The 19856-nt window shown below is 43.4% G+C and overlaps 1 protein-coding gene across 3 annotated transcripts in view; it reads right to left on the bottom strand.

The window, feature by feature from the left end:
- PKM (pyruvate kinase M1/2) overlaps positions 1–17903 on the bottom strand; it is a 36846-nt gene extending 18943 nt beyond the window's left edge. For 2 of the 3 annotated variants that reach the window (XM_077472723.1, XM_077472721.1), the window contains exons 1-2: positions 17746–17903; positions 2694–2856 (exon numbers count right to left, since the gene is read on the bottom strand). In XM_077472723.1, coding sequence (XP_077328849.1) covers positions 2694–2850 — 157 coding nt within the window. In that variant the 5' untranslated portion in view covers positions 2851–2856; positions 17746–17903. Of the gene's footprint in view, positions 1–2693; positions 2857–7172; positions 7311–17745 lie in introns of those variants that run through there. The other variant, XM_077472722.1, reaches the window with a different exon arrangement.
- Positions 17904–19856: the final 1953 nt, after the last annotated feature.

The following is a 19856-nucleotide window of genomic DNA, read 5'->3' as shown; positions in this document are numbered from 1 at the left end:
GTGGCACTGATAAAAGGCACTGTTGGGTGGCACTGATTGGCATTTTGATGGACACTAATTAGCATGTGTGACTGGCACCATTGATAGGGGCTGCACTGATAATCACTGCCAATCAGCTCTCCTCTGCTCGCATCTTCTCAGCAGAACGGAGGAAACCCGATTACCGGATCTACCTGGTTACCGCTGTGATTGGTCACAGCTGACCACGTAGGCCCTTTACCACAATCGGAGATGCGATGTGTCGCAGCGACATACAGCAGCACCGATCACCGCATGCCCCCGAGGGCATGCACGAGCGGCTTATGCTACTGGACGTCATGACGCCCAGTTAGGATAACGGAGCCACCATGCAGATGTCATTCTGCAATAGAGCGGTAAGGAAGTGGTTAACATACAAAGGAAGAATACCATTACAATGAAAAATGGAGTGCAGAGACCAAATACACAAACCTAGTTCATAAAAGCATTTGGAAGAAAAATGGTCTCTACCATGCCACATCAGCCAAATTAAGATTTATATGTCAAGTGCAATTTTCCCCATGTAAGTTAAATCTAATTCTTTATTACGTGCTACCTTATATGTGATGGCTCTTCCCTCTGACAACTTGGGGTGAAAAATTAGGAGCTACCACTGCCAACTTGGTTTTTAAAAGTGCACATTCCAGGCCAAAATTCTGATCTGAAGTGCTTTCCTTCCTAGACTTACCAGGTCACCAATCTGATGCTGGTCCTCTTCATGGTTGAACGTTGCCTGGCAACACGCCACCAACACTCTGTGAACCCAGGGTGTCAAGGGATCAACTTCCACCCTGGACTCACAGGAGAATGCTGCACAGAGTAGGACCACAATGTTTTAAAAACAAAAATTCGTATTCTTGTGTCAAAACTATGATTTGGGTCTACGGTGTTCTATGGATTAAGGACGACTATGCACTATGAAGTTGAGGGAGGCAAACAAGCCTAATAGCAGCACTTAGGAGGATCCAATGGGGTTGCTTAACTTGCGACTTTAAAAATGTTGCCTTTGGATAATTTTCAATAAAAATAAAAAAAAATCATCAGATAATTGCAAGGTTGATAACTTTAACTTCCTATCTAGAAAGCTATTCTGGTTATTGATTATAATTGAAAGTGTTTAGTTTCTGACTAAAAACAGGGCACAATATATAGCAACCATCACTGGATTTTTCCCCATCATCGTGTTTTCAAATGGCATCGCCCACCTGCTGCACCTCAGGCTTACTGACCAGCATTACTAGGGAGCTTATATGTAAAGATGCAGTAACTTCAGCATGAGCTCCACACCGTCTTAGATGGAAAAGAAACAAACAATTCTGCAGACATTTACACTACATGCAGTCGGAGTACAGTGCCCAACTTCAGTCCTAAAGAACCATCCACAGGGCAGTTTAACTTTCAATTTTTTTTTTTATTATTCAAACAACAAGACTATGTCATAGAAAATATATTCAATAAACAGTAAAACCTACAGATGTGAAATTAAGCATAAGCAACTGAATGTCCTTCCATCAGGATATGTCAAGATACGCCTCAAAACTTTAAGCTGAGAAATAAAATATATTTGGTGGAAATATTGGCGAGGTTAACAAGATGTACTAACATAGAAGGATATACCAGGTCATGAAATATGTTTCTAATTCATTAGGGACTAGTTACATAGAATCCCAATGAGCCATTTAGACCCGTTTTAGAGTGGCGATAGCACAGGGAAAAGTTATGGGGGGGGGGGCCCCACTCACCGCTCCTCCACTTCTGCTCCCCATTGAAATCAATGGGGCAGCACTGTGATTCCAGCTGTGTTTTGGGGGCAATTTAACCCCTTTTCAGCTACTAGCAGGGGGTTAAAACTGCCCTGTTAGCGGCCGAATAGCACCGCTAAAGCGACGGTAAAGCAGCGATAAAAATAGTGCAGCTTTACCGCCGATGCCCCCCCATAACTCGGTGTGAAAGTCATCTAAATATGCTGCCAGTCACATTCTAAGAGTAATCTAACCCTGTAAAGGAAAAATTAAACATACCTTTTCTGCAGCCATTTCGGTTTGGTCCCATGCTGAGCTATCAGCAGCAGCTCCTCTGTGTAGGCATGTGCAGGAGAGGCAGTTGACAATGGGAAGCCACATAGTAAGTCTATGGGTGACCATATAATGTGAGGCCTAACCTAAACGTTTGTATGCAATCAGGCAGGCACTACATAGTTGAACGCAAGTCTAAAGGGAATTGAATAGGGAAAATTGTATAATGTATGCCAGCTTTAGTAAGTTCAGTGTGAATGAGCACTCTTCCACTCTTTATGTAATGCTGCTCTAATATTATAGATATCTATATATCTCCACTTGATGTCTTCAGTGCCAGTGGTCACAAATTATGAATTCTGCCCTGCACCCTCAGAAAACACATGTAATTGCTTAAGCAGGTCACAGGCTGCAACTCCTACATCCGTTTAGCTTAATCCTACCCATTCACATAAAATTACAATCTGCCAATTGTGGAAAGAAACTCATTTAAAAACAGAGCCCTGATGCCTTGCCTGATGCAGATGAGATCAGCACTGTGGGATCTTCTAAGCAAAAGGCATATAGACTAAATATTGCCCAACCTTTTCTACAATAATCAAATGCTGGTGGAGTAGGTTATTCATGTGTTATTTGCCCAGATTCCAAATACATACATACCAATAGTGCAGATAATGCCTGTGTTGCGTGCCACTATGGGTTCAGAGTCGATGTCCAAGCGGCACATGTGTTCCAGGAAGGTGTCCGCCATTGCTGCATGCAGCTGCTGTGTCTGGATGAAGGCGCTGCCGGCATCACATACAGGAGACTTCGACATGGTGATCTGCATGGAAAGTAACATGGATGTCTGCTTCAGTACCACTTCTGAATCAATACATATTAAAGTTATCAAAAAGGAAGTACACTGTAATTGGACTAGTTTGTCAGTGTATACAAGCCATACTGATAACAGGAAAATCACCTAGGACTGGAGTCCTCTGTATAATAAGACTGTTCCACAAATTTACTGTGTGTTGTGTAGCCATGCAAATACAATGGCACACACACACACACACACACACACACACACTTTAATGGCTGTACTGTATTACTTGTTACATTACACCATTTCAAATTACTATAAAGCCTACTCTTTAACATGAAGCCAATATTGTACTTCTAAGGCCTCATGCACACGAGACGCAGTTAAACGCGTGTTCAGATGCAGTTGGACAGTTTTTTCAACTGCCCCTGAACTCATTCAATGTTATCCTATGTGTCCATGCACACAGTCTCGTTTTTTTCCGTTTTTATGCAGTTGCGTTTAATCTCGTTTTTCCAGAAGCAAAAAAAAATGCGTTCAGAAGCAAAAATTTCCACGTTTCAGACGCAAAACGCGGCTAAACGTGGCACCCGCGTTTAGCCGCGTATGCGTTTTTAAAGGTGACCTTTTTTTTTACATTAAAAATCTCAAAAATGATTGCAAATGATGAAAAACCATTAGAAAAATATTTTAAACAATTGCAATTGCAAGTGGACAATCCACAACTTGTGGCAAGTGACATGGCAGGTGGCAAGTGACGTGGCAAGTGGACAATCCACAACTTGTGGCAAGTGACATGGCAGGTGGCAAGTGATGTGGCAAGTGGACAATCCACAACTTGTGGCAAGTGACGTGGCAGGTGAAGTGGCAAGTGACGTGGCAAGTGGAAAATCAACAACTTGTGGCAGGTGACTGGCATGTGACGTGGCAAGTGGACAATCCATACCTTGTGGCAGGTGACGTGGCAAGTGGACAATCCACTTGTGGCAGGGGACGTGGCAAGTGGACAATCCACTTGTGGCAGGGGACGTGGCAAGTGGACAATCCACAACTTGTGTCAGGTGACGTGGCAAGTGGACAATCCACAACTTGTGGCAGGTGATGTGGCAAGTGATGTGGCAAGTGGACAATCCACTTGTGGCAGGGGACGTGGCAAGTGGACAATCCACAACTTGTGGCAGGTGACGTGGAAAGTGGTGTGGCAAGTGGACAATCCACAACTTGTGGCAGGTGATGTGGCTGGTGACGTGGCAAGTGGACAATCCACAACTTGTGGCAGGTGGCATGGCAGGTGACGTGGAAAGTGGACAATCCACATCTTGTGGCAGGTGATGTGGCAAGTGACGTGGCAAGTAGACAATCCACAACTTGTGGCAGGTGATGTGGCAAGTGACGTGGCAGGTGATGTGGCAAGTGGACAATCCACTTGTGGCAGGTGACGTGGAAAGTGATGTGGCAAGTGGACAATCCACAACTTGTGGCAGGTGATGTGGCAAGTGACGTGGCAAGTGGACAATCCAAAACTTGTGGCAGATGACGTGGCAAGTGACGTGGCAAGTGGACAATCCACAACTTGTTGCAGGTGCCGTGGCAAGTGACACGCTAAATACAAGTACACTGCAGCTCTCACAGCTGCTGCTACTCACTCTGGTCTCACAAAATTGCTGAAATAGTTAATAATACTGTTTTTTTGAGCTGGGGAGGGTCTATGATGTTAGCTTAACTAAACGCTTCTAGACGCAAACGCGGTAAAACGCCGCTAAATCGCGGTAAAAATCGCGGCAAACCACGCGTTTCTAAATGCCGGTTTCAACATGTGTCCAGCAGCGTTTGCATCTGCGTCTCGTGTGCATGAAGCCTAATAGTTTTGTGTTTGCTAATAAAAAGATTTACATTTACTACTAATGATCTAAAAACGAAATCACACCCATTTAACTCTTCCCAAAATAAATAAAAACTGAAGGCATGCAGTGAAATGACAGCAGTCACAGTTGCTTTAAATCCCAACCACGCTGTCAAATCAAATGGCTGGTGTTATAACTGATCACATGTGCATCACCATGGCAACTGCAGATCAAACAGAGGCCAAGATGGCAGCTTCCATGACTGTAAAGGATAGGTGGGTTTAGTGCAGCTTAAATAGGTTTACAATATACCACCCCGTTTTGCTGAATTTACAGACAAATATTTTAATTCTTTGAACAAAAATAAATAATAAAAATAAAATTATAATTAAAGGATGCAGCCTCCCACAGGACATGGCAATAACCCTACCACTTTTTTTTTTAGGGCAGGGGATGTTAGGAACCCCTTTAGGTTTTTACTGCCCTCTTCCTGTCTAGTGACTTTAACAAAAGGCCTCAGACAGCAATAAAAACCAGAGAGATTCTAACCCTTCTGTATTTACAACTTCTAAAGGTGTAAGGCCAGCTTAAGGGCTACTACTTTCTGTGTTACCAATGAGGAAATTCTCACTTTTCCTTTCTCTATGTGAAAGCAAGGTGGAAGCTCTCTAACCAATAGAAAACAAAAACCTGACGGGCATTAAAAAAAAACTTTCCCTGAAAAAAAATAAAAATAAATAAATAAATAAATAAGTTTAGCTGCCGTTCCATCTTAACCTACCCTCGACATACCCTCCCTAGATTGTAAGCTTTAACCTCTTCCCGTACAAGGTACGTCATATGACGTCCTTAACTTTGTGTGGGTATATCTGAATGATGCCTGCAGCTACAGGCATCTTTCAGATATCAGCTTTTTTCAGCCGGCGATTCCCTACACCATAAGAATGATCATATCATCAGTTCTGCCGATTGATCATCCTTACGGGCATCGCGAGAGGGGACACCCCCCCTCTCGCGGCCCTCTGGTTCTTCTACCGACTCACTGAATCCATCAGTGGGTCGGAGAATGGATCCACCGGCCCCGGATAGGAACCATAGAGGATTACCGTCTGACCAGATGGTGTCATGCCTGGACTCTTCATTCAAACAAATGGTGCCACCCCGGCTGGAAAGCTATCGTTTATTTTTTTGGGATTTCAGGCTTCCCAGCCTAGAGGTGAGACGCGGGGTCTTATCGACCCCATATCTCACTGTAGAGGACCGATCATGGCACTTTCCTATTACAAGGGATGTTTACATTCCTTGTAATAGGAATAAAAAAAAAAAAAAAATTGAAAGTGTCAAACTAAAAAGAAAAGTAAAATTAACAATAATAATAAAAAAAATCATTAAGGTGCCCCTGTCCCCATGTGCTCGCACGCAGAAGCGAACGCATACGCAAGTCCCGCCCACATATGAAAATGGTGTTCAAACCACACATGTGAGGTATCACCGCGAATGTTAGAGCAATAATTCTAGCCCTAGAACTTCTCTAACTCAAAAAATTTAACCAGAAAAAAAAAAAAAAAATAAAAATAAAAAGTTAATATTACATGTAGGAGAGAAATGTCAGAATTGGCCTGGATGGGAAGTGGTTAAAGAGCCGGCCCCTCTTATTACTAGTGTATTAAATTGTATTGTAATTGTACGGTCTGCCCTTATGTTGTAAAGCGATGCGTAAACTGTTGGTGCTGTATAAATCCTGTAGAATAATTTAAGGTCCTGTGGTACGAGTCAAAGCCTAAATTATTCATGACTATACAGAGCTTGGATGGTACGCATTCATTTTATGACTAACAAGGAGACTACTCTGCAGTTATTACTGGAAATCCACCACAAGGTTGAGCTCATGTAATTACACTAGTGAAGGAGACGCAGATTATTGCCTTCAGAAGGGTTCCTTATATTTTCCATTCTTGTAAAGCTGAAAATAACTCGTGCCCTAGCACCAATTAAACTATATACCGCATGTGTACAGTGTTCCTTTCACATTGAAATCTCTCACCCCCACCAAGAACTGGAACTAAAACTACCACCCACATTTCTAACTAACCCGCCTATATGTTCACTATGACTACAGGCAGAATTATCCCAGGACAGGATTAGTCACATCCTCAACAGAAATTACTGTGAAAATTTCCAATTTAGCACAAAAGAATTATCTTAGCAAACACCTATCTCTGTGCATTTAAACCCTCTAAAAATCATCTACATTTAAGTACAAACATTGGACATAAAGTTTAAGGCAAGCCTTCCATATAATTCATTTTCATTCATCAGCTGAATAGATAAACTTTATAAAAAAAATTAAAATAAAACATTTCTGAACAAACCTAAAAAAAAAATTGAAATATAAGAAAGCAATAAGCAGTTTATAGCTCTGTATGATCTCAGTGTAGCAATATACGTCTGAAAAGAAAATGAAAGGTATAGAGAATAGCAGATGTAGCTTACGTAAGGCTTGGTGCTCTCTCCTCCAACGCAGATAATGGAGTGATTTAGCTACCCTACTAGCATCTCATGAGCTGCTGCATCCCTCCTCCTCTTGTAGGACATGCCACCACGATGCCCCTCCCTCCCTCTGTCTGCAAGCCTAGACTCTACGTGCAACAGCACACGAGCATGTGCGATATACCCAATTCTACACTTCTGCTTTATACACCCCTTACATGAAGAGGTCACCCACCAGCTAGGCACACTATTAGGACTTGCATTGGCAGAGGCTTTCTAGTATAGAACATTAGGATAAACTATAAACATATATAAAATTGTATTTTTTTTTAATACATTTTTAAGTGCAGAAACCCCCTTCTGATTCTTCTATATACATATATGGCCTGTGGGATAGCCCGATTGCTTGCACTTTAAGGCTTCATATTCACGGACATTTCTCAACCCCTCCTGAATCACAGCTAGTAATCCATAAAAAAAAAAAAAAAAAAAAAAAAAGTGCGTTTAGCAGCGTTTATAGGACACATTTGCGTTTACTAAAGATAACCTCAGGAGACCCTCCCAAAATGATTAGAAAGCACTGAAAACAAGTATTAATGATTTCAGCCATTCTGTGAGAGAACAGTGCAAGTAGCAGCTGAGAAAGCTGTGTGCTTGTAGCTAGCTGTTATTTTTTGGTTAATATGGATCCCATGATGAGCATGTGTGAGGAAATGCTCCTGATGTTGCTTTTGCTGAGGCTCCAAAGATGTAGAAAATTGGGGACCAGAGTTCGTCACTACTGGACGCATCCATTGATGGCTCAATGCTTGTCCACAGGATACATGCATGTTCAGCTGCGCAATTACCCAGAGAATTTTTTTCATTTTACACGCATGTCAATTGCCACCTTTGACGTTCTCTTGAAAGAGGTTAGACCCCGTCTAGTTCGCAAATTCTCAATGGTTGACGGGTGAGTGAAATTCCTATTCAACTTCAGCGTCAAGTAATGCAAGTTGTGTATTGTACAGCATGATTGGCTGATGAGGGGGGAATATCACATGGTATATCAAGCTTGCATAGTGATAATTGAGTTTTTGGTGCGTTTTTAGCATTTTCTCAAGTTCAAAAGTAATAAAAGGTTTCCCCTTTAAAAACGCTACTAGACAAAAACGCATTTAAAATGTGGGTAGCCGCGTTTAGCATTTGAAATGCCTCTAAACACAGCTTCTGAACGCATTTTTTTGGGGGTTGCAAAAAAAAAAAAAAAAAAAAAAAAAAAAAAAGCTTCCAAGGCCTCATGTACACTGCTGCTGCTAAACGGACGTTTAGAGTCAGTTGGGCACTTTTTTTCAACTGCCCCTGAACTCTTTCAATGTTATCTTATGTGTACATGTACGCAGGTTTGTTTACTGATGTTTTTAGGCAGTTACGTTTATAGGCCTTTTTTTGAAGGCAAAAAAAAAATGAGTTCAGAAGTTTGACTTTCAGATGCCAAAACACGGCAACTCGCATTTCCTTTACAGGCGGTTTACGCTTTTTTTTTGCAAACGTGGCAAAACACTGCTAAACGCAGCATGTAAACACTGCAAGATGGTTTTAAACATTGGTTACCATCGGTCAAGTTAAATCATTCAAGAGAGGTTGTAAAAATGTCCCACGTACATGAAGCCCAAACGTAACTACCTAGAAAAAACGACCCTGTGTACATATACCAATAAGATAACAGAATAGTTTTAATTATCAGAAATTGCAATTAGCGGTACCGATACAAAAAGGTATCATTCTTACTCCCGATGATGGACACAAAAAAAAATCTTACCTTCTACAACTACCTTGTTGGCAAGGTTAGAAGCTTATAATCAGCTGATGGACAGATTATCAGGTAGGAACTATTAGGACAAAGTGACCTGAAGAATCCCAAACCTGACATTTTTCTTTGCAAATTAAAGTAAGCTGCATTAATACCAAAATATGAGCAAAGCCCGGAACCCCTCAGTATTGGCTCATAACCATACTGTCTCCCTTAATATTTATTGTAAAGCACTGAGCAAACTGTTGGCACTATATAAATCCTTTGAAATTGTTATTTTATATTCTAGATACCCATAGGCACAGATGATGCACATATTTAAAGTGGTTGTAAAGGCTGAAGTTTTTTTTTTTTTTTTTTTTTTAAACCTTTAGTGTGCAGCTCCCCCCTCAACCCCCCCCTAATACTTACTGAAGCCAGAACCTGGATCCAGCCATGTGCACAAGATCTGAGGTTCTCAGGAGTCTCTCCCTCCCGATTGGCTGAGATGCAGCAACAGGAGACATTCGCTTCCACTGCTGTCAATCACAGCCAGTGAGGTGGGAGAGGGGGTTGGGCTGAGCTGGGCTCTCTATGTCTTATAGACGCAGAGAGCTGGCTCGGGAGCAAGCACGCACGAGTGCCACCACAGCAAACGGCTTGCTATAGGGGAACTCGCGACAAGGGGGGGGGGGGCGGCCCATAACGCCAGCAGGGGACCAAGAAGAGGAGAATAGGGGCTGCTCTGTGCAAAACTGCTGCACAGAGCAGGCAAGTGCGGCATGTGTGTTATTTTATTAACATAGGTTGTGAGAGCCATACATCACTTCGCTATTTTGATTAAACTTTGCATCAAACAGTTACAGCTACAGTGAAATTTCTCTTGTGGATGAGTGTTCTTATTCCTGCTTATTGAGTAGCAAGCTTGTGGGTATTTTTGTTAATGGTCTTAGTTTTATTTTTCTTTGTATCATACCTTATGCGAGCCAGGGTATGCCCAGGGGCTCAGTTTTGTACTTATTGCATTAAAAATAAAATGAATTTAAGAAAAAAAAAAATAAAAAAAATAAAAAAAATAAAAAAAAAAAAAACACAGTTTCAGTGATAAATTGTTAATGTCACCTGAAACAAGATAAGCCACAAAACTCAGAGTAAGAACACAGACAGAGTCTAGTACTTTCCTCTCTTTTACTCATTCCAATACTGCACATTTATGGCAGGGGAAGGCCCTCTCTCAACATACTAGGTACAGCTAAGCCTGTTCAGAAGGATATTACTCAGCTATTCCGTTGATTTCAGAAGACGGAAGTCTCTGACTAAGCAGCGAGGATGTAATATATAATATATGTAATAAGGATATTGGGCAATATTAAACACTTGAAGGATAAGAATGTGCTAGCTGGACACAGGCAATCCTTTCTAACACATTGAGCAGGTAGAACACTTGTTAGTAAGGTTGCCCAGATGATTCTTTTTTTTTTTTTTTTTTATTTGGTCAACTTGGAAGCAATAAACCCAAAACAAATTCCCCCATCCACACATTTAATGTGGACGAAGGAATCCTCTTTCTGCACTTCCCCAGCTGTCAGGATGCACTGATCAGCACTGCCAGCTATAGCCAGCAGCGCTGATCAAGTGGCAAGAATTCGACAGGTCAGATCTACAAAAGTTGATTAGTAGATCAACTTCTGTACAACCACCCTGCCACACATGGATCGAAACTCAATTCATGTATGGTCCACTGAAAGCTGATCTCCATGTTTGCTGTCACTTTAAAATAGTTTGCTTGGACCAATCTGGTCCAAGTGAACTATTCCTTCACCAAGTGCTGCATTTAGCTACATACAGTACACAGTGCTGCGTTCTGGCTGTAAGACGGAGACCTTTTATGTCAGACACAGAACAAAATACAGTTGGTCTGAGCAGCACTCAGTTGTTCAAAAAGGTAGCTTTGTATTCTGTGAATGAATACAGAGCTTCCTCTGATTGGCTGAGCCGGGAGATAGCGACATCAGCCTTGCCTCAGGCAGAGGAAGCTTTGTATTCATTCACAGAATACAAAGCTGCCTCTGAAGGGCTGAGCACCGCTCAGACTGACTTTTTTGTTGCGGGTGCGAGAAGGGAGGAAGTCTGTCAGCTTTGAGGGCACCCTTTCTGGATAAGAACGCCAGTCACCAATGGGTGATATAGGAAACAATTATTTTCTAAATGCTTTGTTTACACAGCAATGCAGCTAGGAGTTACAGTGTAACGAGTTAAGATAAAATACAGTTATAGCATGTTAGCTCAGCACAAAAGGAAGTCACTGCATGTCAAGTCGCTGCTGTGCAGGGACACAAAATTTCACTTTGTGACAAAAAATAAATAAAAAAAACCACCACCCACACACACACACACACAACTTAAAAAAAAAAAAAAAAAAAACCCACACATCAGTGTGATGCACTCCGCCCTCTCACTGCATCGGACTATGCATTTAGCATGCGGGCAGCAAGAATGAGCCCAAAGAGTTATTTCAGAAGGAGCACTGGAGAAAGATTAGCCTTCAGCTGAGCGTCCGTTTAAAAAGCTCACATGATTTTAAAGAACATCAACAGAAGGCCTACTACTGGCACATTGTGATGGATGCTGAAGGACATTATGTATTATGACAGTGGGAAACAGAGCATCTTATGTTTAATGGCCATGTCCCCCATCTGGGGAGATTTCCCAAAGGATCAGAGGCAAGGACATCACCAGATACTGTCAAACATTTTGCCTGGTGTTCCACTTTCAAATATACCTTTCAGAGAACTGTATGGGCTGGCCCTCTTCTGAAAATATTTGTTTCTGCGTTTCTGGCTTCAGTACCAGACCTTGACCAAGAATGCGGCAGGTATTGTCAGAGCAATGTCAGATGGATGCATTGATGGATTGCGGTGGAGAGCAGAAACTCTACAGACAAGATTTCGATTTTGGGGGGGTTGGAAGGTGTGCTTAAAGTGTCTGATCACTGAGAAGTGTAAGCAGTTACATGTTGCATGCGTCTTTGCTGGAATGATACAGCCAGTTTGTTCTGGTTACCTTTGTCCACATTATACTATACCATAAAGTGATGGCACATCATCTATTTTATAGTTCTAAACGAAAGAGGAGGTGAAAGAAAGTTTCCCCATTGCAAAATTTCTGACTACAGGGCGGATCACTTCCTTTATTTAATAAGATCTCCTTTTATTCCCTGCTAGATCTGTGTGACAGGAAGTGTTGGGAAATAGACAAACGAACAAAAAAGAAATACATTTTTTTTTTTAAATGGTCTAAAGGGGTTTAAACCATTCTCTACTCAATACAAAACCCAGAAATGAGTTTCTGGTTCTACATACCTTTAAAAAAAAAAAAAAAAAAAATAAAGGGAAGTATGGGGTTTTTGCAGAATCATACTTACTGTATCTGTCCCTCTCCACTGAGAACCGAGTGATTTAACACCAGAGAGAACACAGCCAGTCATAGGCTCTCTGCTCTGCCCCCTCCTCGCTAACTTTCAGCAGATTGTTGATAGGCTAAGCTTGGTGCCAGTTCAGGCATGTGGGTGGATCCCGACCACAGTGTATCAATCTTACTGAAGCCTGGACCGGCTCTGTGGCAGACAGTGGACTTAAGCCTGCTGTCTGCTGAAAATGGGTCACAGGAATGCAGAATGAACTGCACTCCTGTGATCCACGGGAGAAGTACAGCCAAACACGCTTGGGCTTTAATTTCATTGCAATGGAGAAGCAGCTATAATTTATAGGCCCTGACAGCTTTAGATTATGTGTGGTCAAACGTAAAAAATAAATGTATGTAGTTCATGGAACCCTGAGGATTCCTCCAGGGGTTGCGAGGGGTTCCTTGAGAAGAGAGAAGTGGGAGACTGATCTCCTGCCTACCCTGACCACCAAAGTAGGAAACACTACAATTTTCACTGTCTTTTCTGACAATGGATTACAGAAACCCCCATTCTCTATTCTTCCCCGATATCAGAAAACTAGTTTACGGGTTCCTCCATGCAAGTTGACGGAAGACTGATGTAGAGCACACTAGGAGACACTCCCATGGGATACCCTAGTTCAGGGTGTAAGGATCACCCTTCCCACTGACCATCACACTAATGTAATGAGTTGTAGATATAGAAATTTTTAGCAGGGGGTCCCCAAGACCGGAAAGGTATTTCAAGGGTTCTTACATTGAGAAGGCTGTCTAGTGTATCATGGAAACTGCTCCTAATAGAGTCTCCTACCGCATCATCTGAAGCCAAGTTGTTTTTTTTTTTTTTAAAGGGCTGGTTGAGACTTGCTCAACTATGACACTGAGCTGCTACATGTAGAATAAAAATGAGAACCCCCTACCTGCTGATGAGACTAAAGGAACCCACCAGTGTCTGCATAATCAGGCCTGTGTGATATAATATTCTAGCACAGTTAAGGTGTACCCACACGTGTACTGTAGAACCAACCTGTCGCCAAGTTCAATTGCCCCCTCCACCCCTACTGATCTGCATGCTTCCATCATCACCTCCACCAATTAGAGTGTGCTCAGACACGATGTGCACTCACAATAAACCGTCCCGGTCTCGCCTCGTCCAAGTGGCCAGGCACACAGTACACTGAACTGTTCCCAGGCATGGTTTAGAGCAGATCACGCTAAACAAACGTCAGGAATAAGGAGTTCTAACTATCAGTGTGAGCACACCTAATCATTTGAAGATCTAAAGCCCTGTATACAGGGTCTGTTCAATAGAAACCAGCCGACATTTGGGCTGTGTGTATGGCAGCCAATCCAGCTTCTGTCGAAGGGACATGACTGAAAAAGGTCTGCAGATTGGCATCATCCGATCAATGCTGGTAGCCAATGGCTGCAATTGCTGACCGCTGTGTTCTGGTGGGGGGGTCAATTCAAGTGTCAGAACACAATAGCTCAGCAAGGAGATTGCTGTACAAACATTGGATTGTTAGTACAAGATCGCCTTCCCCAGCTCCTAATATTTTTTTTCATTCAGACCCCTGGGTTGAAGGAAGAGAGAAACTTCTTCTAATGTGTACTAAGCTTTACTAGCAAAGCCACTGTGTGTCTAGAAATGTACTCAGATTTGCATTGAATGGTTTAGTTTTTTTTTTTTTTTTTTTTTTTGTGCTCCTGCTCATCTACTCCAGAAAAAAGCCATATTGGATTAACAGCTGAGCTGTGGGAGACCTGGATCATCAATGTCCTGCTCTTCTGATTAGGTTATTGACTTATGCAGCTTGTTATAATCAATCACTGACCTGAGCAGCAAATGCTTCAGCCACGACTTCCAATGACCTTGGAAAGGGCGCAGTACATCCTACTGCATGATGCTAAAGATAGAACAGCTATAGATATCCGAGACTCTACACAGCATGGCCTCTCTGAAGAAGGCATGAATTCATGGCGATACAGGGAAGAAAAACACTTTAATGAACATAGGGAATAGGAGAATACCATATCCTGGATTATTTCCTCACATTACAACAGAAGCTTATTCCCGCAAGGCGAGCGGGATTTCATCATTAAGGTGTGTCTGTCATGATCAAAAATACATCGGAAAAGAAAAGCGAGATTATACAGAACTGGCGTGATATCCCATTCAGACAGCTGCCACCCATGTATGAACCCTCACCATTGTATTAGTAAGACAAAAAAAGAAAAAATACAAAATACAAAAAAAAAAAAAAACTGAAAAAAGTAAGAAAAGAAACATGAAATAATTGTATAATTAACAAACATACACAAAACATAACAATGAACAAGGCTTTTCTTTTTAGTGTTTAAGGGCTCATGTACACAGGCATTGTCTGGTCCGATCAGGTGAGGATCCATGAACAGATGTCCTGCTGAATCAGAGCATACCAGGATGGATGTCATTTTGTGACATTTGTGTCTGCTCAGTGGCCATTTAAAAAAAAAAAAAAAAAAAAAAAAAAAAAAAAATGGAGCTTTCCAGGCCCGAATCTGTTCCCTATAACCAGATAAAAATAGACTTTCATACTGTTTACAGACTGTCAGAAAAATACAAAAATATTTTCATAGTTTTTTCTGGACCTAGATGGACTTGGAGGTAATCTGATGCAAACACTGTAAATCTGTTTAGATCTGCCTGCCCATAGACTTACATTGGGCTTCTGATCAGGTCCTCATGAAAACCGACAAGTGCACCTGATCAGACCGCCCCTGTGAAAGAGACACTAGGCTACCTTTATACTTCAGCACTGGAGTCTTTGGTTGATCCTCATGCATGTTGGTAGTTTTTAGATTTGAGCATTTTGTTTCCTTTTACAAATTAGCACAAATTCCTTGAAACCTGGTGACCATACACTTATTGATCTGATCGAACGATTCCTCGCAGAGCCGGATAATATGATCAGATCTATGGATTAATAAGACAAAAAAAAATTGATCGGATTTGACTGAAATTATTCTGATTCATCTGGAGGGAAAATCCAAATCATAAGACCCCTTGCACACTGGAGCGTTTTGCAGGCACTATAGCAGTAAAAATAGTGCCTGCAAAACGCCCTAAAACAGCTGCTCCATTCACTCCAGTGTGAAAGCCCGAGGGGTTTTCACACTGGAGCGGTGAGCTGGCAGGGTGTCAGAAAAAGTCCTGCCAGCAGCTTGTTTGGAGCGGTGAAGGAGCGAACTCACCGCTCCTCCCCATTAAAATCAATGGGGCAGCGCTGCAATACCGGCGGCGTTTTGTGGGCGAATTTAACACCTTTTCAGCCGGTAGCGCGGGGGGGGGGGGTTTAAAACCACCCCCGCTAGCAGCTGAATAGCGCAGCTAAAAATAGCGGAGCTTTACCGCTGGCGGCTCAGTGTGAACGGGGGTCTAAGAAAGTTGATCATTTGGAATGATTGTAAATGTACAGAGTGATTTTCCGATCAGGTATGAAACCTATAGACATTCAAGCAGAACTACACTCTCTGCTCCTTTACAGCAAAGGAAGCTGCCATCTTTGCCTCTTATCTGCAACTACTATGGTGCTGCATCATTTATGATGCCAGCCATTTGAGGATTGGACTGTTCGGTTGGGAGAATAAGAAAATCTGACAGTTTTCATTCATGGCAAGATTTGAATGTAACGGTTTAGGGAAGCTCTTCTGCCTTTGGGGACGTTTCGCATCAAAATACAGTGCAGGAAAGGCACGTTCATTCCATGCGCATTTCCCACACTATAAGTAAACATGCTGCCCTTGCAAGAGCACGCAGGTGCCAATAAATTGTTAAGGGCACCCCAAATAAACCTCGCAAACAGTGCATTTGCAGCACTAAATTTCATGCTCCTGCAGCACCATGCACTTTTGTACAGAGCATTCTGGAAAAGTAGTGTTTGCACTACTTTCTGTGCCAGTGACTTTGGCATCCCATTCATTTGAGAAAAAAATAAATATGGAATGCATAGACCCTAAAGCCCCTTACATGAGATCCGAATGTCGGGTGACAATAGCCAGTTCAATAAAAGCTGGCTGAAATTCAGCCCATTTGTAAGACACCTGGTCCGACAGAAGCTGGCCGGCTTCCATCAGACAAGCATGCTGGAAAACCAGCAGTCGAACAGCTCCCGATCAGCGCTATCCGCCAATCGAGGGGCGGGGTGGGGCCGGCCATATCAGAACAAAATAACCTGTTAAACGGGGAAGATTGGTGTACTAACATCAGATTGTTAGTACAGCAGCTCCAACCAGAGCCGTCAGGTTTTTTTCCCCACTGGGTTGAACAGAAAAAAAAAAATTAAGTGTGTGTGTGTATATTTATTTGTTCTGAGCACATGGCCATACATGGTTCAATAAAAGATTGATGACTCTTTATAGAAATAATTGACCTATAGCGTACAAACCATTCAATATGCCACCCACAGGAACACAGCTTTTGACTGGATGGAAGATACGATTGAAAGTTATTGATTGCATTTCTGTTTTCCCCCATACAACCTCTGATAGAATGAAATGCGTTCCAAGTAGTGCCAATGCATCTCAGTTCTGCAGATCAATGCAAATATGTCCGATAATTTTCCACCCTGGGCGACTAACCCAGTTTGATGGAATCTGATGTGATCAAGTATAAGAGCTCATCCACACCGGCAGAAAAACTGCATTTAGCTGCTCACAGCAGATTGTGTTGTACACATCTAAACACAGCACTATAATAATAAACAAGCCCATACACACAGCCACGTCTATGTATGAGAGTGTGTGCTGCGGTTATCTGGGCACAGAAAAAGCTGCAGATTTTACACGTGTAGATCTGCAGATTTAATACACGTATGTTTGTACTTTACACTGCATCTTGGAGATCTGCCAGAGAAAACCTCATTCACGCAGAAAGCACAAGCCCAAATAAATGGGGGGTTTTTTTCTGCCCGGGTGAATGAGCCCTATTGATCAGAAGGGAAGTTATCCCTACTTGATTGGTGATTTGTGGAAATTTATGTGGATTGCACATTGCGATCTTGGTGTGTATGGCCTCCATTAGAGGACAGTGAAAGGGTCCAATCTGTCAGGCAGGACACGCCCCCTCCTGGTCTCCCTGGTAACTAGTGATGCAGCACTTTATAGAAGGGGAGCCATGTTCTAGTGACAGGAACCCTACACATCATGTCACACACCCACCTCCAACCTTCTCTGTGGTATAGGGAGGCAGCCTGAACCCAACCATCACTACAATCCCTGACCGCTCTAATCCCATTACTGAATAGAGAGGAGAGCTCTCCGGGCCTCCTCTCTACCCCATCCCTTCCATTATACAGAATAGCGGCTCGGGTTACTGATTACCTGTGCTGGGAGTGTTCTCACACCTCGCTCCTTTCTCTCTCAGGCGTCCGTGTGATACAAGCCGGCAGCTACCCAGCACCAAGGTGATCCCTGCAGAGCCGCTTCACCACACCACAACCTGCCGCACAGATCCCTCCGCCACCCTTCCTCCACACCGCTACACCGCCGCCTATCACACAAACCAGCCCCGCAACACGGCTCTCACTATCACGGCTTGTGTTCTGTTATTGAATAAGGCACAATGAGGGATAATCACCATTCAGATAGAAGGTGGTAGAGAAGAACTATTTCGCGGAGGGATTATGTTGGCAATGGCATTGACTGACGCATGTTTTTTGCCGGCCAATCAGGAGGCAGGAGAGGAACACATGCCCGGTGCGTGGAAGATGTGCTGAGGCGCGCATGGCTGAATGAGTCATCCGCATCATCATCATCGTCCTGTCAGAGAGAGAGACAGAGAGGGAGAGATAGAGAGGGAGAGAGACAGAGGGAGAGAGATATATAGAGAGGGAGCAAGAGAGACAGGGCCAGAGAGAGAGAGACAGAGGGCCATAGAGGGAGAGATATATGGAGAGAGAGGGAGGGAGAGGGCCAGAGCGGGAGATATATAGAGAGAGAGAGAGAGGGCAAGAGCGGGAGAGAGATATATATAGAGAGGGCCAGAGTGGTAGGGAGAAGGGCAGAGCGGGAGAGAGATATATATAGAGAGAGAGAGAGGGCCGGAGAGGGCCAGAGCAGGAGAGATATAGAGGGAGAGAGAGGGTCAGAGCGGGAGAGACATATATAGAGAGAGGGAGGGAGAGGGCCAGAGCGGGAGAGATATAGAGGGTCAGAGCGGGAGAGACGTATATAGAGAGAGGGAGGGAGAGGGCCAGAGCGGGAGAGATATATAGAGAGAGGGAGGGAGAGGGCCAGAGCGGGAGAGATATATATATAGAGAGAGAGGGAGGGAGAGGGCCAGAGCGGGAGAGATATATATAGAGAGAGAGAGGGAGGGAGAGGGCCAGAGCGGGAGAGATATATATAGAGAGGGAGGGAGAGGGCCAGAGCGGGAGAGATAGAGAGGGCCAGAGTGCAGGACATGGCGGTTCGGCTGCCTGGAGAAGCAGCAGGCTGGGGTTGGCTTAAATCTGGGTTTAGTAGAAGCATAGCTCCCAACCAGGGCTGGTGCAAGAATTTTTGACACCCCAAGTGAAGCCTCATTTTGCACCCCCCCTCCCATTGGCTCCACCCCGACTCATCCCCTTTGCCCTGCCCATGTGAGAGGAGGTGGTGCTATACAGGAAGCATCAGCTCTTCTTCCTCTAGCCCTGGCTCCAGTGCTGCGCTGCACCTCTAATTACACTTACTGGTCGGATGGAGCAACTGCCTGAGACTGCATTAGATACATGCTGCAGAGTATGCAGACATGAAGGGAAACCCATGACTAGGCAACAGTGCGCCCTAGGCGGCTGCCTAGTTTGCCTAGCGGTAGCACCGGCCCTGCTCCCAACAGTCCCTGATTTGAAGCAATGTCCCTCGGGCTCTCATTCCACCTAATTTGTCACTCATTTTGGTCTGATCTATAAAGTTGAGGGCTGAGAAAATTAAAGATTAATTCCTCAATTAATCGTTCATTTTTTTGATTGATCTAAATTCTTTTGATTGGTACTCACCTCTCCGCCAGCTTCCGGGTCTTCAGGGAGATCCGGGGACATCAACATCACCGGACTCCTCCCCCCTTCCCCAAGTGCCTCCGTCTGCATATGTACATTTCAAAAGCCAATATAAAGGAATAATAGTGGTTAAAAAAGCACTTGTGGGTTTGACTAATCATTTTTTTGTATAATTCTCCTTTAAGGAAGCGTAGCAATTGGTGTGTCCACTGCTTACATACTTTTGCTAATAGGTGTCCCTCATTCTGATCTCAAAAAATTGGTATGCCATGCATCTGGTGTAAGGGGCAGCCCACTTCTTTGTGTTAGGAAGTGACTTCACCTCACAGCGCCTTCTAAAAATCCACAGTGGATCACTTTTCAGAGGGCAACACAGCTATAAATGAGCTTAGGCTGCTTGGTGTGTGTAGGTCAGTCTATGTAAACCAGAAATTCATGGAACCCCAAGGTTCCCCC

Source organism: Lithobates pipiens, unplaced genomic scaffold, assembly GCF_037356315.1.
Source record: "Lithobates pipiens isolate NorthernLeopardFrog02 unplaced genomic scaffold, aLitPip1_a1.2 Scaffold_8, whole genome shotgun sequence".
In the NCBI taxonomy this organism is placed as follows: Eukaryota; Metazoa; Chordata; class Amphibia; order Anura; family Ranidae; genus Lithobates; species Lithobates pipiens.
This window is presented reverse-complemented; position numbering and strand designations above follow the sequence as displayed.